Source organism: Paralichthys olivaceus, chromosome 9 (assembly GCF_024713975.1).
Source record: "Paralichthys olivaceus isolate ysfri-2021 chromosome 9, ASM2471397v2, whole genome shotgun sequence".
NCBI classification, from domain to species: Eukaryota; Metazoa; Chordata; class Actinopteri; order Pleuronectiformes; family Paralichthyidae; genus Paralichthys; species Paralichthys olivaceus.
The window spans coordinates 13,402,891-13,420,585 of record NC_091101.1 but is presented as its reverse complement, the minus strand read 5'-3'; the positions used below and the strand labels follow the sequence as shown (position 1 = coordinate 13,420,585).

The window sequence follows — 17,695 nt, the reverse complement described above, 5'->3', positions numbered from 1 at the left end:
TGTGAGATCTGACTATTTTAATTACTAGCTGCTGTGGTTAAAATAAAGCCGTCAGCATTTTCATTATTCACTGCATTTTTTTGCAAAGCACCTAAGTGTGTGTGTGTGTGTGTGTGTGTGTGTGTGTGTGTGTGTGTCTTTCCTTCTCCTGGTTACTTCTTTCTCTCACATCTCTACTGCTGCCCTCCCTCCTCACCTCCTCACTCCAGACTGTCCCTACCTCCTCCTCTCCTCCTCTGTTTTCCTCTCTCTCCAGCAGCGCTCTCTCTCTCAAAGTCTCGTTTACTCCCTCCTCTGCTGTTCACTCCCTCTTCGGAAACCAGCTTCCTCCAGGGCAGAAACTCTGCAGCTCACTTTGTCTCCCTGTCCGCCTCCATCTATGCTTCCCTCCTTCTATTTTTCTTCTTTATCCTCTCTCTTTCACCCCTTTTCACTTCTTTTATCATCTTCTCTCTCCCTCTGACAATAGGTCTCAGGACCCATCTATTGAAAATTCCCATTTGCACTGCTTGCCTCTCAGTAGCTTGCTCTCATCTTATCACTGCTGGAGTTTGTGTCCCGGCTTTACTGTTCAGAGGATGTGGAGGGAAAGAAAGGAGAGAAGGTATAGTCACAGTGAGGAACACTCCCAACACACACAGATAAGGGAGCAGGAAAGGATTTAATGTAAAAGCTTATCTTTTTTTTTTTTTTTTGTTGCTTTGCAACGTTTTCCTCCAATAAATGAACTGAAATAAACTGAAGCTACATGTAAATGTTAGGACTGAGTAGTGATGATGATAAAATTATATAACCCTGACAGCGCTAGAAAATTTCTACAGCAAGAAAGTTCTTATTTTTGTATTATCCTTTGACACAGTCAATAACTTGCATTGCTTAACAAAAAATCTGAAGTTGAATCTTTGGACAGGTGAGACGACCTCAGCCTCTGAGGAAACCTTTTCAAGTCGGCACACTGGTGACAGATCAACAGTTCCAGCAGCTGCAATGTAAAGAGCTGTTGTGGAGAAACAAGATGTGTGGGGGGGTGACAATACTTTGGCTGGTTAAAGTGGACGAGACAGTCCCAGATTGGACTGGGCTGACTTTACTTAAAGTCTGACACAAAACACACGTTTACTGAGCTGAAAAGCTTTTCCAACGACAAGGAGAAAAAGAGCCCAAAAAGTGAAGGTGACCTGACGCTGCAAGTGCTTGAGATCTCTACAGTAATTAGAACCAACCGCAGGCACATGGAGCAATGAAAAATACTCACATCTCACTGTCACATGACAGTGTGCCGTCACCTCTTTAGTACATCTGATGCTGTTTTTTAAGAGCAGGACATGGGGTTGAGAGGTTGAGTTAAAAATGAAGGATTAAAATTGATAATGTAACTTAAGGTTTGAGATCTCTTGCTGTAAATATAAAGATTTGGACTTTTCAATTTTGTCCAATTTATTTAATATTATTAAGTAGTTTTCCTGTTTGCAGTTCAGATTCTGAATCTCCTACTGGAAGTGTGTGTGATTATTTTTAAGATTCACAATTTATATTGTGATGAATAAATAAATAATAAATTATTCTTGTATAATGTAATAATGAGAGAAAGGTCAGAAGAAAGAGAATCCGACATGAATAAAGATAGATAATAAAACAAAGATTCCAAGAAGAAAGAGAAAGAAAAGTAGAAGGGCTGGCAGGCAGAGGACGATAGCAAAACAGACAGAACAGACAGAACAGAATGAAAATCGAAAAAGAAGAACAGTGAACAGGGCGAGGAGGTGTTGGGCGTTGACGGCCGACTGTAATAGCAATTCAGAGATAATTGACCTCAACACTCTTGTGAGTGAGCTGAGAAAGACAGAAGCAGAGACTGTACCATGGTGTGAACTGCTCTATAAGTGGGAGGTAGTGTTGTCACAGTGCATAATGCTGTTGCTATCATTATCACTGGCTAAAAGAACAAAGAACAGTGTGTGTGTGTGTGTGTGTGTGTGTGTGTGTGTGTGTGTGTGTGTGTGTGTGTGTGTGTGTGTGTGTGTGTGTCTGCGTGTGTGTCGGTGACGAAGACAGAAAGTCATCGCAAGTTCACGGGTCAAAGGAGCTAGAAAGAGTGTGTGCGTGTGTGAGTTCACATAAGAGAAACGATGAGTGTGTCGCTGTGTATTTCTGTTTGGAAAAGATTTGCAGAACTTTGCATGTGTGTGTATTTGTGTGTGTGAGGCATCCATTTTAGAGGAGCAGCTGCTGATCGAGCCTGGTGGCGCACAAACCACTGAGGCAGAGATCTGCGTGAAATGTTACAGACAGTGTTAACCCTCTCATACATGAATTATGAAAACCTCACTCGCATTTCAAACATTTCACGTGGTTATATTCGTCTTTAGGCTGGAAAAAAATTTGGCTTTCACTTTTTTGACAAGAGCTTTCCACATATCCATGCACTCAAGTGGACAACAGGCATTTGAGTTTTAATCTTTAGAAATTAAACCAATTAATAAAATGATATATGTGAAAACTATAAAAAAAAAAAAATGCTTCTTATGCTGTTTACCTATAGAATTCACATATTTTAACGTATTAGAATTTTTTTTAAAGCAATGTAAAATTTGCTTCGGACTATTCTGTCTACTCTTCCCTCATTCAGCTCCTCGACTCTCTCTGCCTCCCCCTATTGAACTGTCCATTTATTTTCTATTCATTCTACCAAATCAAAACAAGGACCTTCCTCTGATGCCCAATCCATTCTTGATTTTATTAAACCAATTTTATACCATTTTATTTCCCACGAATTTCTTCTTTTGTCAAGGCCAGATTTTCTTTTCAATTCTGGAGTGCATACGAGTTTGTATTGCGCACCACCTCATTTATCAGATAAATTGTAGGAAATATTGTGATAAAGAAATCTATTGGTTCTGTTCCCTTAATATTCACTTTCCAGTCAAACAAGAAAAAAAGGCAGGTCGCCCTCAAACTGTTCAGTCGTCTTTTGGCTTTCCAGACAGTTCTGCTTTTTGTCCTTGAGCGCTGTTGGGTGGTGCTTCTTCTCCTCCCCCAGCTCCACTGTCTCTACTACTAGTATTTGTTAATGCTTCTTTCGCTGGCAGCCATTCATCATCACTGTCACTTGCATCATCCTCACTTATCTCGGGTGGTATTTCATCCTCTATTCTTTTGCCCTTTTTGTCACGTACCTGCACCCGAGCTCCACAAAACATTAAGACACAAACAGTTTTTTATAAAATGGTTCAGCATTTTAGGCCCTCCATCAGCCATATTGGTATGCATCATAAATCCTGCCTCCTCCATGTTAATGGATGGGAGATTGACCAAACTAAAAAAGTCAAAGTACACATATTTTTGTAATCTGATTCAATGATTCTGATTATATGAAAACATTTACCTTAGCTGTAAATGGTAGAAAAAAAACACTAGAGAAGAATAACATTTCACTGTGGATTATTTTTACCACCACAATAAAACCTAAAGAAAACAAGGTTTTGTCGCCTCAAATGGATGAAATGCGAGAAGATCATGAACATTGATACATCACTGCAACTTAAAAGTTACTTTACTGCTGTGCTAAAACACTGAATACATTTCTGAGCGAGTGTCTGAGCATTAGGAGCAGATTAATGCTCAATCTACTGAAGGAGTGTTGTAAAGCCTGTTGTGCATGATTTCTTTTTTTTTGGGCTTCAAATCTGGATGAAGCAGTAAGCAGCTCCAGTGTAGGCAGGATGAGTGTCCACATGTCATCCTTTAAATGATCTGAGACAGCACCTGCAGCAAATCATCAATTTCAAATGCCATGTTTTTCAGAGGAAGCTATTGCTGAGCTGGGAGCAGGAATAAGTTAGGAGAAGACACTTTGATGTGTTTATGGTCACAAATGTTTTCTTTTATTACAAAGACAAATGAGATATTTCAGTTTTTGTCTTTGACATACAGGCGGCACACAGTTAATCAGTCTGACGGCTCACAGCAGGTGACTTGGTGCATTCGGACTCTACCTCTGATTGGCTATTGTTACCTCCACCAAGAGTGCTCTGTTTTCATCTGCAAAGTTTTTCCAGCCGTTTGTGACAAAATGCTGTGTTTTAACTTCTGTGCTGCAGAAGAAGCGACACCCTGTTTACCCAGGAACATATTCATCAGGTTTTTATAAAGATCAGTTCTAGGTGTGAGTAATAAAAAAGGGCAGAGGAGTTGAATGTCTTGTTGACCGGCGCTGAGTGAAGCGCCTCATGCGTGGGTGGGGGGGGGTGTCATTAATTCTAATCGAGGTAAAAGTTTGAAATAATCGTAATATTGATTTAAAGTCATATAGCCCTTTATCTTAGTGGGAAAAAACTCAGGCATGGTTAGGGACTGATATTTATGAGTGTGTGCAAATTAGTGCCAAATGAAAATCTGAATCTAGTGAATTTAAATGTGTTTTAATAAGGGGGGGTTGGGCCTTGGCGGAGATATGCACTCAATCCTCCTTCATTCTTTGGTTAAAGTTATGTCAAATGATAGAGTAGCCGGTCTTCACAGAATATCTGGGTGGACAGAAACAGCAGTAGAGCTTCTCTGGATAGTTTTAAATAATATTTTGGTACAAACATTTTCCAACATTATTTTTGCTACATTGGAAAATATGCTCGCATTTGGCACTTGGAGGACAATTAGGTCCATGTCTTGGTGACAGACACTAGTTTATTTTTTCTAGTGTGACACATACACTGTCCTGCTGCCTTAAAAACTCACAAGTTCAAATGTATATTAATGCCTGAAAATAACCCCAAATAAATCTACTATTTACTCCGGTTTGAGCAACGTTTCTAAAAAATTACAGTGGCCAGCTGTTTAATGACATAAGTGACAAATGGGCTTTGAATTGAGAGATGGGTTAGAAAGGTCAAAAGTATTGAGTCCCATTGTTGAAATTAATTTACCAAAAAAAAAGAAAAATAACCCAGTAGCCATTTTTTTAACTGTGAAAATTACCAGAAAAACCAACCCCCAGTGTGTGTGTGTGTGTGTGTGTGTGTGTGTGTGTGTGTGTGTGTCGTACAGCCCACTGTCAAAGTGATGCTGAAAGTGATTGAAAAAAACACGGTATCGAGCCTTTCTCTCCCTTCAGATCTCTGCTGATTATCCCTGCTCTGTCGCTTTCCTCATCTCTCCGTCTCTTCACCTCCCTCTCATGCTAAATGGAAGCTGTGTGTAGCTGTGTTAGAAAGCTAGTCACATCCTCCCCCTCTTCTTTTTAGCCCCTCTTTCCAGTCTCACCCTCTCTTTTTCATTTCCCACCTCTACCTTTCTCTCTGTGTATCCTTGACACTCTCTCTCTGTCTTTTTCTCTCCCATTTCTGCTATCCCCTCCTTCCCCCACCCTCCATCCTCTGTCCACGCCAACACCCGCAACTGATTCTGCCGGAGTCATGGCCTTCAGAGCCTGACAAGAATTCAGTGCCTGCACCCATGTGTGTGCGCAAGCGTGCGCATGCGTGTGTGTGTGTGTGTGTGTGTGTGTGTATCTGTGTCTTCAAGCATAGATGAAATATGAGCTGTTAAATATGAATGCTGGGTTATGTTCTTATGCCAAGTACTCACGTCACTCATGCATGGAGCACTAAAAATGTGTGGGTGCACACACACATACATGGAAGTGTTCAGTGTGTATGACAAGTAACTGCAGAGCTTCAGTGGCATTATCCTGCATCACATTTGCTTTCCATTTGTCTGTGATACTTGCCACACAGACACAAAACGTGCACATAGAGGCAGGCCCTGGATTCAGGCTTCACTGACTTTAAACCTTGCTCAGCCTGACAGTAATTTCTGCCTCCAAATTACATTCCAATGGCTTCATAAATCTGCTGCCTCCTCCTCCGCCTCTTTCTGCAACCCCCCACCCCTGCCTTTGCCTCTCTATCTTTCCCTCCTCTCTGCCGTCTCTCCTCTCTCTCCTTTTACTCCAACCTCACTTCATTTTTCCTGTATAAACCTCCATCTCCCTCTCTCTCTCTCTCTCTCTCTCGTTTTCTTGTTTCCCCACACTCCTTCTCTCTGGCTCTGGCTCAGTAAATGAGAAACAGGGAGGCAGAGATGGGGAGGTTACGTGTGCGGGGTAGTTAAACAGTCACACTCAGAAACACACACGCATAAATCCATACAGATACATATGCACGTCCACACAAACACAGATGTGCACACACACACTGAGTCACAGATGTGCCCACATACATTACACAAAGAAATGTGTAAATACACACATCCTCAAGCACACATCCACAGTCAAACATCATGAACAGCACATTACGCTTTGATTGAAAGACAAGCGTTTGTGCTGCCATATATTTGCTGGGCCTCTAAATTGACCTATGTATGTGTGCCCCCTCCGCTCAAACACACATTCACACTCGTGTGTGTGTTCACACTCCTTGCGATTTTAATGAGAGTGTTCATTTTACAGATAGTGCCTCTCTGTGAAATAATTGCCAATGTTTTGCCCTGATGTCGGGTCCAAGTGTTCTCAGGCCAGTTGTCTTTATGGGCCATGGTGGGCCGCAAAACACACCCCTCATCTCCCTCACTGCCACTATAACTGCTGCTCTGCTGCAGCCGACACACACATGTGATGAAGACACAGGCATAATATGCATAAGCACACAATGTAGACCAACTTACGCCTTAATACTAAACACACACATACACGCGCACCGAGGTAAAGGCCAGCGGAGAACAATAGGGCCGTCTGACAATGGGGCTCGGAGGAACGCTCTGCTCCATATTAATATTCAGCAGAGTGGATGCAGGGAGAGTGTGTGTCAGCAGGGACGCATGCTCATCAACCTCACTAACACTGGGGTTAGGCAGCCACATGATTACAAAGTAGTCAGACTTTGGTCCCCAGCCCCACAACTATTAATCCCTAGCTCCTACTCCCTCACTTCCTAGCTCCTAGCTCCCTACAGTGCACAGAGTGAGTGCGCTGCCAAATATCACAGCTGTCACTTTTCTGTGCTTTTCCATTTTGTGAATTATTCTGAAACAGCTTGATGGAGCAAAGGGTTGGGATGGCAATGGAAATGTGTCAATGTCCTGCCATCACCCTTCTAAAGGATTTTAAATTTGTGAAGCAGATAGAAGGTCAGCTGGAGGAGACTTTGGAAGAACAAAAGATTACATTTCTCCCTCTTTCTCACTCTTGATGAAATTGGCAGAAACACTCAAGTATTCACTCAAAGATGGTACTTAGTCTCATTCCCATCATTTCCTTCTTTCAGAGCAAAGATGAATGCATGTGTAGTACTAGAGTCTCCTCAGAGTATCTTTCTTTCATCTGTAAACTCCTGACATGCTATGATCACCTTTCTGTACATATGTTACCTCCATCTGTAAATCTGTAAGTACAACACGTGTTTCCACATCTGTACACATCACACATTTGGGTTATTACTATGATGCAATCTTTTGTAGCTCAGATTTGGCTACATGTTTGTAGCTGTGTATTTCTTCTAATATTCTCGGTTTATTCAGTTCTATAACTATCATGGACTGTAATAAAAAAATGTTGAACATTTAATTGATATTGTACAACAGCAAGAGGAAAACAAAACAGTGAGAGCATTAGGAGCGGCACTGAAGCCAAAGTGAAAGTCACATTCTGTCGTGTGCCTGCAGGATGCACAGTTGTCATTGACTGGCTGACAAGAACAGAGTGATTTCTTTCCCCTGAAGGAATGAGATGCTCCCTGCGCTCCCTGTTATGCAGAAAAAAATAAGTACACAGAAAAGACTCACAGTGGAGGGTCAGTCAGAAATGTTTTTGACCGCAACACTGCATGGGTCATCTGCCAATAGTGTGGGAACTGCTCTCTTTAATACCGCTTCTCCTCCTCACTAACGGTGTGAAAGAGTTGTAAAAGAGCAGTAAGTGATAGTAAGAAGACACTAGAACGGCACACAGAGTGCATACCTCCGCATTTATAGAAATCAGTCTCCTAAATGTGCCTGATTTCTTTTATCAAGATCCAATAATTATTATTGTTATGAAAAACACCCCAACCTCACAATTATTAAAGAAAGTAAAATTAACGGACGGAAGTGAAAACATAATGTCCTTGGCAGAGGTGAAGCTAGAATTGTTGGAAATGTTTTACCAAATTAAAACAAAATATTGAGATATTTTACCTTAATAAACTTTTAATGTCCTAATGTTAGCTCAGGGCAGTTACTCAACTATTACTTGTGTGGCTCTGTAATTGTCCTACAGAATATATTGAGACCTGCATTAATGAAACACATTTCAACATTAGATCCAAATAAAAATCTGAATCTAGTGAATTTAAATGTGGCTTCATAAGGGGACTGTTAGGCCTTGGTGGAAGTATGCGCTCCATTGAGAGCCATTATAGTTTTACTCTATGTTTTAGCTCTAGTGTTTTCTCATCACTTGCCTTAGACTTAATTTTTGATTATGTGGTCTTATAGTTTTATAATTTTGGAGCCTTAATGCCTAACTTTACAACATATTCTAATAAATATGCTTTTAAAAACGGCACCTTTTTAACATCAGATGGTTGTAAGTTTTTCTAAAAGATGCAATAACTTCAGAGCTCTCAAAGCTCTTTGTGATCCAGTGAAAGACATCTGTGTCAAGGTTCACAGGTAAGTTAAGGGGTTTGATAAACATTGCTTCTTCATAAGGGAGATATTTGCTTTGAGAAGTGATAAAACTGCTGCAACAATGAGCTGAAATTCATTATGGCTAAAAGGAGCCAGTAACCTTCCTTAAAACTGCGACAAACATGCTTTTCAGTCATTACCTTCTTCTAAATCCCTGTTCTGAAACTCACTTCCATAATGCTGCCTATTTCCTTCTCCTTGCCACACTCCCCCTAGCAAGGCTTGCTTCTGAAAAATCCATCAGAAAACATTTTAAGGACAGCCACAACACTCGGCAGATAGAGCTTCACATATTGATGACTAATGGGCAATGGCAGCGAGCTGTGGAAATGCTGCTGATGTTCAATATTCACATCTTGTCCGACGCAGGCAGACATTTTGCCTGCGGTATATAAAGATTAGTGGCGAGTGTAGAGAGTCTTTTTTGGATCAAACATTGCAACCAATTAAGGGGGCATGTTTTAAAACGACAGCTACTGTTATTAAAGGCGACATCTACTGTTAATACATGACTGATGTCGTCCAATTAAAAATCTTCATTTGAATTATGATTTGAATGCGAAGCCACTTAAAAGCTTTGGCCTCCAAAATACTCACACAAGAGGCTTTAATCGTTTTGAAGTATTAGACATCAATCAGTGGATTACAAATGAATGGAATGGTTTAGCACTTTATAATGTTACTCTGGCAGCAAACATAAAGCTTTCGATGCATCAACACTGTCCTTGAGCGGACCATTATCTAATTTCTCCTGAATCGTCAGTCATAATGTCGACACACTGTGCAAACAATGTCTGTTTAGCATTCTGTCCTCCATGTGGAGCTGTTTTCATTACGCATGTTAGCCGCACTCTGCACTTATAAATCAGTTTACTATGCCACAAACTGGATATCAGTCTGGAGCCGTTTTTTTGAAAAGGACAATTTATCTCAACACACGCTGCCAACTTCAACCCACAGCAACCACATACCTTCCCCTCTAAACTGCATCCACTTTAACAGAGCCCCGTCCATTTGTGGAACCAGTTAAAACACCTCAAACAATCACACACAAACACAAACACACACTTCACTCTACATTTAGGATGTTTGGTGAACAATTTACAACCTTTTTAAATACCCTTCAACGATGCACACGAGCTCTTCCTCCTCTTGCTACAGCATGTGTTCTTTGAAAATGAAAATGAGGACAGCTTTATTTGTCTCTATTTGTGTTTAAGCAAACTGCATGATAATTTCCCAGTTGGCTATGTACTCTACTTACTCTGGGATGAAATGAACAGACGAATGTGAGCAGCGGTGCAGTTAATGGTCTTGATGAATCTGTCTCTGTACACTCAGTATGCCTGATGAAAACCTTATATTTCAAAAGCCAGCGTACACTAGGGGGTTAGAATCTGCAACAAGACACAGGCACTTAGCGCGTAGTGGTTAATGAAAGCTCCAAAGCTTTGTGTGAGTAAAAAAAACAAAAAAAACACACACACAGATATAAAACATGGAGTCACCTTAATGGGAGGTTTGTATCCGTTGGGAGCTTAGTGGTGCGCATATGCAGCACTGACCTTCAGGAATATTTACACGAGGTACTTAATTTTAAACGGTATAACAATTCTGATGGGGATAATTATTTAGCCTGTGCCTTTTAGTATTCCATATTGTATCAATGTTGAAGCCCAAGATTGCGTTTTGGTGCCATTTAAAGAAAGCTGGTGTTAACAAGAACTGACACATGACATTTATACCGACACTTAAAAGTTGACATTTATCTATCTTAATATTAAACACTTGTCAGCTGCTGAGACAGTTTTTTAAAATGTTTTTGCAGTAAAAAAACATGTTGATGGTGTGAGGTAATCATCCACAGATATGTTCGATTTTCTGAACTATTCAGGTATTTTTACATTTCTCCAAACCTCTACAAATTGGCTCTTAATGAAGTTTTTTTAAAAGCATTTTGGTACTCGAGCAAAAACTTTTCTTGGACTATTTGACAATTTGGTTCAACAACTTCATTAGGTCAATAATAAAAACCATATCATTAGTGTTAATCAGGGACACAAATAAGAAAACTTAATTCTAGAAACAAGGACATTTCCATTCTATACAGATTATTCCTTCACTATTTAACTCGACTCAGCACCATTGTGAGATCAATGGGGGTGTCATAATTAATCGGGGGAAAAGCTCGTCACAAGCACTTATATAGAGAAATTTTAATTGTAGTTGTTTACAGTTAAGTTTTGTAGGTAAGGATCAGTGCTATGAAAGACCATTCTTGATTTAAAGGTTTATTACACTGTATGACTTATTTAGCCGGCGATGCAGGAACACCAGTGGGTGGTGATGAGCTCACAGTGACACATGACTCCTCTGACAGCTTCACTCTGATCCTCACCTACACTGCAGAAGTAAATAAAATGACCCAACACAGACACATTGGATAATTTAATTCCTCTTCATCATGCACCTCTGTAACTCTAACTCACGTTAGAAATGCGTTCCAAATCCTGAATGACAAATCTAAGTCTGTACTCGTCTGCTCTCTTTTTTCCAGGTTGGTACTTGGTGACACTCGTCCAGCTTTCCTGCTGAAGCAAACACCACTGACGTCCACCTTCAGGATAACAGACAGCAGCCCGCTTCACTAATCTGTTGGCGAACTTTTCACATCGAGCCACGTGACCGACCCTCATCACAGCGCATCTGTGGACTACAGACTGTAAACACTCATCTGGCTTCGCTGCATCACAAGTCGGTGAAAAAGAAGCGATCAAACATTTAATAGAGGAAAAGAGAGGCTGAAACTGAGAGGGAGCCCAACTCTCACAGCCTGTATTCAGCATCAGGTTGACCTGTCAATCACAGCCTCCAAACTTACTCATTACCATCTCCAAACTGTGAAATTTAGGCTGTCATAATTGTCACAATAAAACCAATAATAACGGATCAAATTTTCCAAAAGACCTTTTTACTGGATTTTTGTGAGCAGTGGAAATCCCACGTACTGTCATCCCACTGCTCATTAATTAAGGCCAGGACCTGACACAGTCCTATTTTTGCATGACCCACTGATTGCATGAATATCCAGGATTACTTTTGACTTCCAAGAAGGACCCTTGAGGCCCCAACCATCTTCTGACTGTCTGCCAGACTGTTGCATTTGGGTGTGGAGGAGTTGTTTCAGAATTAGGCCTCTGGACACTCATTGAAGATGACTTGAGTTGGCAGGCCTAAAAAATCCCTTACCAAAAAAGAAAAAAAGAATTTCCCAGAGAGAGAGGAAGCTTGGCAGCAGGACACACAAAACACAAATGTGGGTGCCGAGACGGCTTTGAGCCATGCTGGTGTCGCTGCTCGCGGAGCCCTGGAGTACAGGCTATCATCATCCCTATCATCATTCACCCAAGCTGAGGAAGATTCAACGCCCCGAAGGAACTAGGCGACACTTCTGAACAATTCAAAGAATCTGAGTTTACACACAGAGATCCAGAGCGACGTCCTCAATCTCACATACAGACTCACTCACGCTACTCTCCACAAATCCTTGATTCAGAAAAAAACAAAACTGCAGCGGCGGACGTGAAAGGCACAGAGACTGAGAAGGTTAGCAAGCCCTCGGCAATCCACCTTTTAAACACGCACTACAATACACTACACACATTACACACATCACCTGCATTCACTGCATTGAAGAAAACCACACTTACACTTTGCTGTCAGCTACACAATGGAAAAAAAACCCAAACACACACACCCTATTCTCTAACAAAGCCTTTTATTTCAGAGCATGATTGAAATGTTTGGGGGGGGAGACGACGACCATGAATGGGAGAGAAAGGGGAATGCAGAGGCAAGAACACGGAGGCCAAGAGGGAGTGCTAGGTAAAAAAGAGAGGTGGGGTGGAGAGGGGGGTCTGCTGCAACTAAATGAAAAGGGGAGAGAAAGGGGGAGAGAAAAGGAGAGGAGGACTGAACCAGGGCTGATTGATCCAATCTCACTGTGTAGGAGTCAATGAACGACTTGAGAGAAAATCAGAAGATTAAAAAATAGGTAGAGACGGGGAGGAGAAGAGGACGATGACGACTACACAGAAGCTTCTGTAAGCAAACCTGAGAGTGGATATAATAAAAGATGATTAAAGGATGGAGGTGAGAGTAGGCGGATGTGGCGAGGTAGATGGCATCAAAAATAAAGGTGCAGCAAGAGGAGCGTTAGAGAGCGAGAACGAATGAGAGAACGAGCCAGGCAGCGGAGAAGACAGGATCATTAAGAGACGTGTTGATAGGAAACTTTGGCATGTAGGCAAAAACACACATAAAGGGTTGTGCCAAGAGGATATTTATGAAAGGAAACCAGGGATACTGTGGCACAGAAGCATATGCTAGTTGATATTCAAAGAGTATTTCCCAATATGGTCTCTGCTCCTACCTTGACACTCCCTCTTGTGTGCATATGTTCCTCCCCCTCACTTTTTCTGTCTCTCAAAAGCTGGGACTGCTTAAAATAGTCATATCTAAGCTAAAAAAAATACCATAAAGAAAACAGAGAAATATTCTAGGTCCATGCCATATTGTGTGGCACCCTCTTTCTCCCCCATATCAAACATTGCCTGTGTCAAGCTGAGACAGGAGCTGGTGGCTGTTGATACAGATCTTGTTTCACATACGCACACACAGCTACGCACAGGTATAGAAAGTGTAGCTATTTTTACACCTATCTTACGGAAAAAAAACGACACCCGACCAATCTTTGGAACCATTTTTCTTTTTGCAGCAAACTCAGCTGATACTGACTTGAGCCTTCATTGCCAGTAACCCATTTCCTCTCTCCTCCTCTGACGGACTGTCCAACACTCCATCTGTCTCCTCGCCACCATCCCTCCCTCTCCTCCGCCCCCCTCCCTCCATCTCTTCTATTGTTGCCATCTCTTATTTTGCTTTGCATGGATTTTGACTACAGCCAAGGGGTGATTTTGCATCTAGCACTGAGTGCACATATGAACTCACACACACACACGCCTGCATGTACAGAGGGGGAGAAAAAAATACTTGCCTTTAGAGGATTTGTTTATCAAATGTGCTGTCAAATCATGTCAGGCATTTCATGTCAGGGCACATTTTCCTGCCTCAGGCGACTCAGAAGAAAGGATTCAAACAAGAGTGTGCCACAATGTAAATTCCACAACTTTCACCACTGTATATTATTCATATTCTATAAATAATGTTCAGTGTATGTGAGTGCACAGAGATCATTTTATCTGAATTGTAAATTTCTGTCATTGATGTTGGTGTCAGAAATTTGCTGGGAGACAAGTCACAAAACATCGACAGAGGAACATATTAATGTTGCAGAAAAATGCTTCTCTGTAAAACATCTCGCTAAAACATTTCTGGGGATTTCAGGACCACTTCTGTGAATAATTTATAAAAATTTCACGAACAATAACAACCGAGACAAAACATGTATTATACATGTCAGCTTGTACTGAGACTGTTCTGTATGAGAAAGGTTTGTGCTCTGTATATTTACTGATTTGTGTGTGCATTTCTGTGTGTGTGTTCTTTGGTCATAACCAAATATATGTACAATCAGTTACTTTTCTTTTTCTCCTTTCACATTACTTATGTTTTATATTAATTTCATGGTTAACAAAGTCTAGAGTTTCTGTTGTCTTTGACGTTATCAACAGCACTGTCGGCAATTAATCTGATTTCTTTCCCTCCGATCTCCCCTTCATTTTATTTTCATGTCACTCACTCAATTTCAGTTAATCTCTAGATTAAAAAAAAAATCTTCCTCACTTATTTTTACTCTCTGCAACTGTCACTGTCCAATTTTCTCCATCTCTGTTGTCCGTTTGCCTCCTCTCATTCTTGTAATCTTTCTTGCCCACTCACTTCACCCCTCATCGCACTCTGCCTTGATATGTCCATTTGTCTTCTGCTTGGTCGCTCTGACCCATATAATAGTGGACAGGCTAAATTACATCTGATTTTTCAATCCACAAATCTCCTAGATTTAAGAGATAAAAAATAACTTTACTTTTAACAGCAGGTCAAAAAAACAGCACTTTAGCCCATAAGTAAAATAAGGGTTAACTGCGTGTTTCGTCTAAATCATCGTTTTACCAGCTATTTCTACTTTCTCTGTTGAATTTAGAGATGCTTCTTTGAGTTACATCCTTTGCACCGTTTATAATCAAGTTTCTGATTTCTTCTCTTTCAATCAGGAGCTGTGTACCAACATGGCAGCTGAGAGTCTTGCTGAGCTCCGCGACTGGCTTTTTCTGCTTCTCCTGTGCCTCACCTTATTGGCTGAGGTGCTGGAACTGGCGGCGGCGGCAATTGCCATGGAGACGGGTGAGGGAGATGAGGGCATTGTTTGTCCCTCAGTGTGCCGCTGTGATGAGGGTTTTGTCTACTGCAACGACCGTGGCCTCAGCCTAATTCCTCCGCTACCTTTAACAGCTGCCATCCTCTACTTGCAGAGCAACCGGCTAAGTAATGCTGGGCTGCCTCCCTCACTGGAACGTAGTAATTCCATACGAGTGATTTACCTGTACGCTAACCAACTAGATGAATTCCCTATACACCTCCCGCCTTCATTACGAGAGCTCCATTTGCAGGATAATAATATACGAACGTTACCGCGGTCAAGTTTGGCCAAATTACCGTTGCTAGAACGTTTACACCTGGATGATAACTCTATATCTACGGTTAGCATCCAGGAGAGAGCTTTTTCGGGGACTCCACGGCTTCGACTGCTGTTCCTGTCTCGAAACCACCTGTCAAGCATTCCTGCGGGTTTGCCAGCTTCCTTGGAAGAGTTGCGACTTGATGACAACAGAATAAGCACCATCCCCACACACGCCTTCCGGGGGCTCTCCTCACTCCGACGCTTAGTACTGGATGGAAACCTGTTGGCCAACACACGCATTGCAGATGACACCTTTTCCCGTCTCTCCAACCTGACTGAGCTGTCGCTGGTCAGGAATGCACTGCAGTCCCCACCTGTCAAACTGCCTTCCGCTCACCTGATAAGACTTCATTTGCAAGACAATGGAATGACCCACATACCAAGGGGGGCACTTGATGGGATGAGGCGGCTACAGAGGTTGGACCTGTCAGGAAACAATCTGACCAGTCTCCCCAGAGGACTTCTGAAGGACACAGAAAGCCTGGAGATGCTACTATTGCGAGGAAACCCTTGGTACTGTGGGTGCAACCTTCGCTGGCTACATGCCTGGCTGCACAGCCGGGGGGCAGGAGTGACAGTCAGAGGTCTGACCTGTCAAGGGCCTGAGTCTGTAAGGGGCCAGATCTTGAGAGACCTAACCGACCTGATGGAGCAGTGTGAAGGCCCCGCTGTTGGTCCCAGCACTGGAGTCGGGGTAAACCCAGCAGAAAAAGATGGAGGAAGTGAAGATGGTGTTGGAGGGGGCCAAGCAGTGGCTTCAGTTCCACATGGCAGCACTACCACTTCCTCTCTGTTGGTCTCCACACAAGGTTCACTCTTTACCCTGCGAGCCAAGCGGCCGGGCATTGTTATGCCTCTGCCACCCAGTGAAGGAGGACAGATATCTGGAGAGGCCTTGGAGCTGACTGTAAAACCTCTCACTTCAGACAGTGTACTGGTCAGTTGGCTGTGCCCACAGCCGGTACCCTCCTTCCGCTTGTCGTGGCTGAGGTTGGGTAGCAGTGCAGCTCTTGGTTCAATAACGGAGACTTTGGTTCCTGGGGAGAGGACACAGTACCTCCTTACCCAGCTCACCCCACACTCACATTACCTCATCTGCCTGCTGCCACTACGTCAGGAGCACTCCTATGGGGGTTCTAGCATGGGTTCATCTCGAGCTGGCAGCATGGACACGGACAGTAAAGACTCAGCCCCTGCCTGTGCTCAAATAGAGACTGGAGAAGCTCTGATAAGCTCAGGAGGGGAGGGGTCAGATAAAGAGGGCCACGACTCAGAGATAACAGCCCTGCCATTAGCTGGGATCATAGGGGGTGCTACAGCATTGGTAAGCCTGTTGTTGATATTTGGCATATTCTGCTGGTATGGACAGAGGGCAGGTTACATGTCCGGGGACTCGGGCTCATACAGCAGGGGCCGGGGTGGAAAACCTTATGATGACTATGTAGAATCGGGCACCAAGAAAGACACTTCCATTTTAGAGATCAGGGCCCCCCCTGCAGGGTTTCAGATGACAACTATGGCCCATCAGCCACTGCAGCCGAAGCTGGAGGATGTTACTTATATCCACACTATTTTCCCCTCCTCTTCTTCTTCCTCCCAAGCTAACGGGACCTACCGGAGCACCCACGGGGTTGGCAGCCTAAATGGCACCATCCTCAGCCAAACCAGTCACCATCATGTCACTTATGGCACCAACCGTGGCTACAGAGATGGTGGTATTCCCGACATAGATTATGCCTACACGTGATGATACAGGGACACTGTCCCTAAGCCATGTATGCCAGAGGTCCCATTTAGGATGAAGACCCTTGGCTAGTGGCCATTTTGTTCTTGGTTTCCAAAGTACCCTCTGTGCCTCTGCTGGTTCAATTCTGATTGGTTTGTTAAGTAGAAAAGCCTGATTTTAGCAATGCTGATTGGGCATTGCTATTGAGTGACAGAAGTTACAGTCCTGCTATACTCTGCTACTGTATACAACATTATACAGTAGGCCTTTTCAGCTCTACTTATAGTTATGAATGGTTACGTTTTCTCTTTTGGATATCTCAGTGTCATTCATAATATTACACGGTAACTTATTTGAGGTTGATATAGTAGGCTTAGCTGATTTAGCAGGAGATATATTTATTATATGAGGAAAAGGCACTTGATGTGTATAGAGATAGCGCTTGTATCTTCCTACTGACTGTAAGCTCTGTGCTGTATAGATAAAAAGGATGACAGAGGGAGAAATCAATGGTTGTTATAACCCACAGATGACAATGCATCATGGTTGACATGAAAAGATGTGTTCCTAGCCCCAACCGTTCCCCTGTTTTAGTCCCCTGCTTTTTA

At 42.5% G+C, this 17,695-nt stretch overlaps 2 protein-coding genes across 4 annotated transcripts in view; one reads left to right on the top strand and one right to left on the bottom strand.

The window, feature by feature from the left end:
• The window catches only part of macrod1 (mono-ADP ribosylhydrolase 1), a 109,793-nt gene that overhangs the window by 69,079 nt on the left and 23,019 nt on the right, over nt 1-17,695 (bottom strand). The gene's annotated exons all lie outside the window — the stretch shown is intronic.
• Nucleotides 11,899-17,313, top strand: flrt1b (fibronectin leucine rich transmembrane protein 1b). Its single transcript, XM_020085875.2, has 2 exons — nt 11,899-12,267; nt 14,895-17,313. The coding sequence occupies exon 2, from the start codon at nt 14,910-14,912 to the stop codon at nt 17,106-17,108; it is 2,199 nt and encodes a 732-aa protein (XP_019941434.1). The 5' UTR covers nt 11,899-12,267; nt 14,895-14,909; the 3' UTR covers nt 17,109-17,313.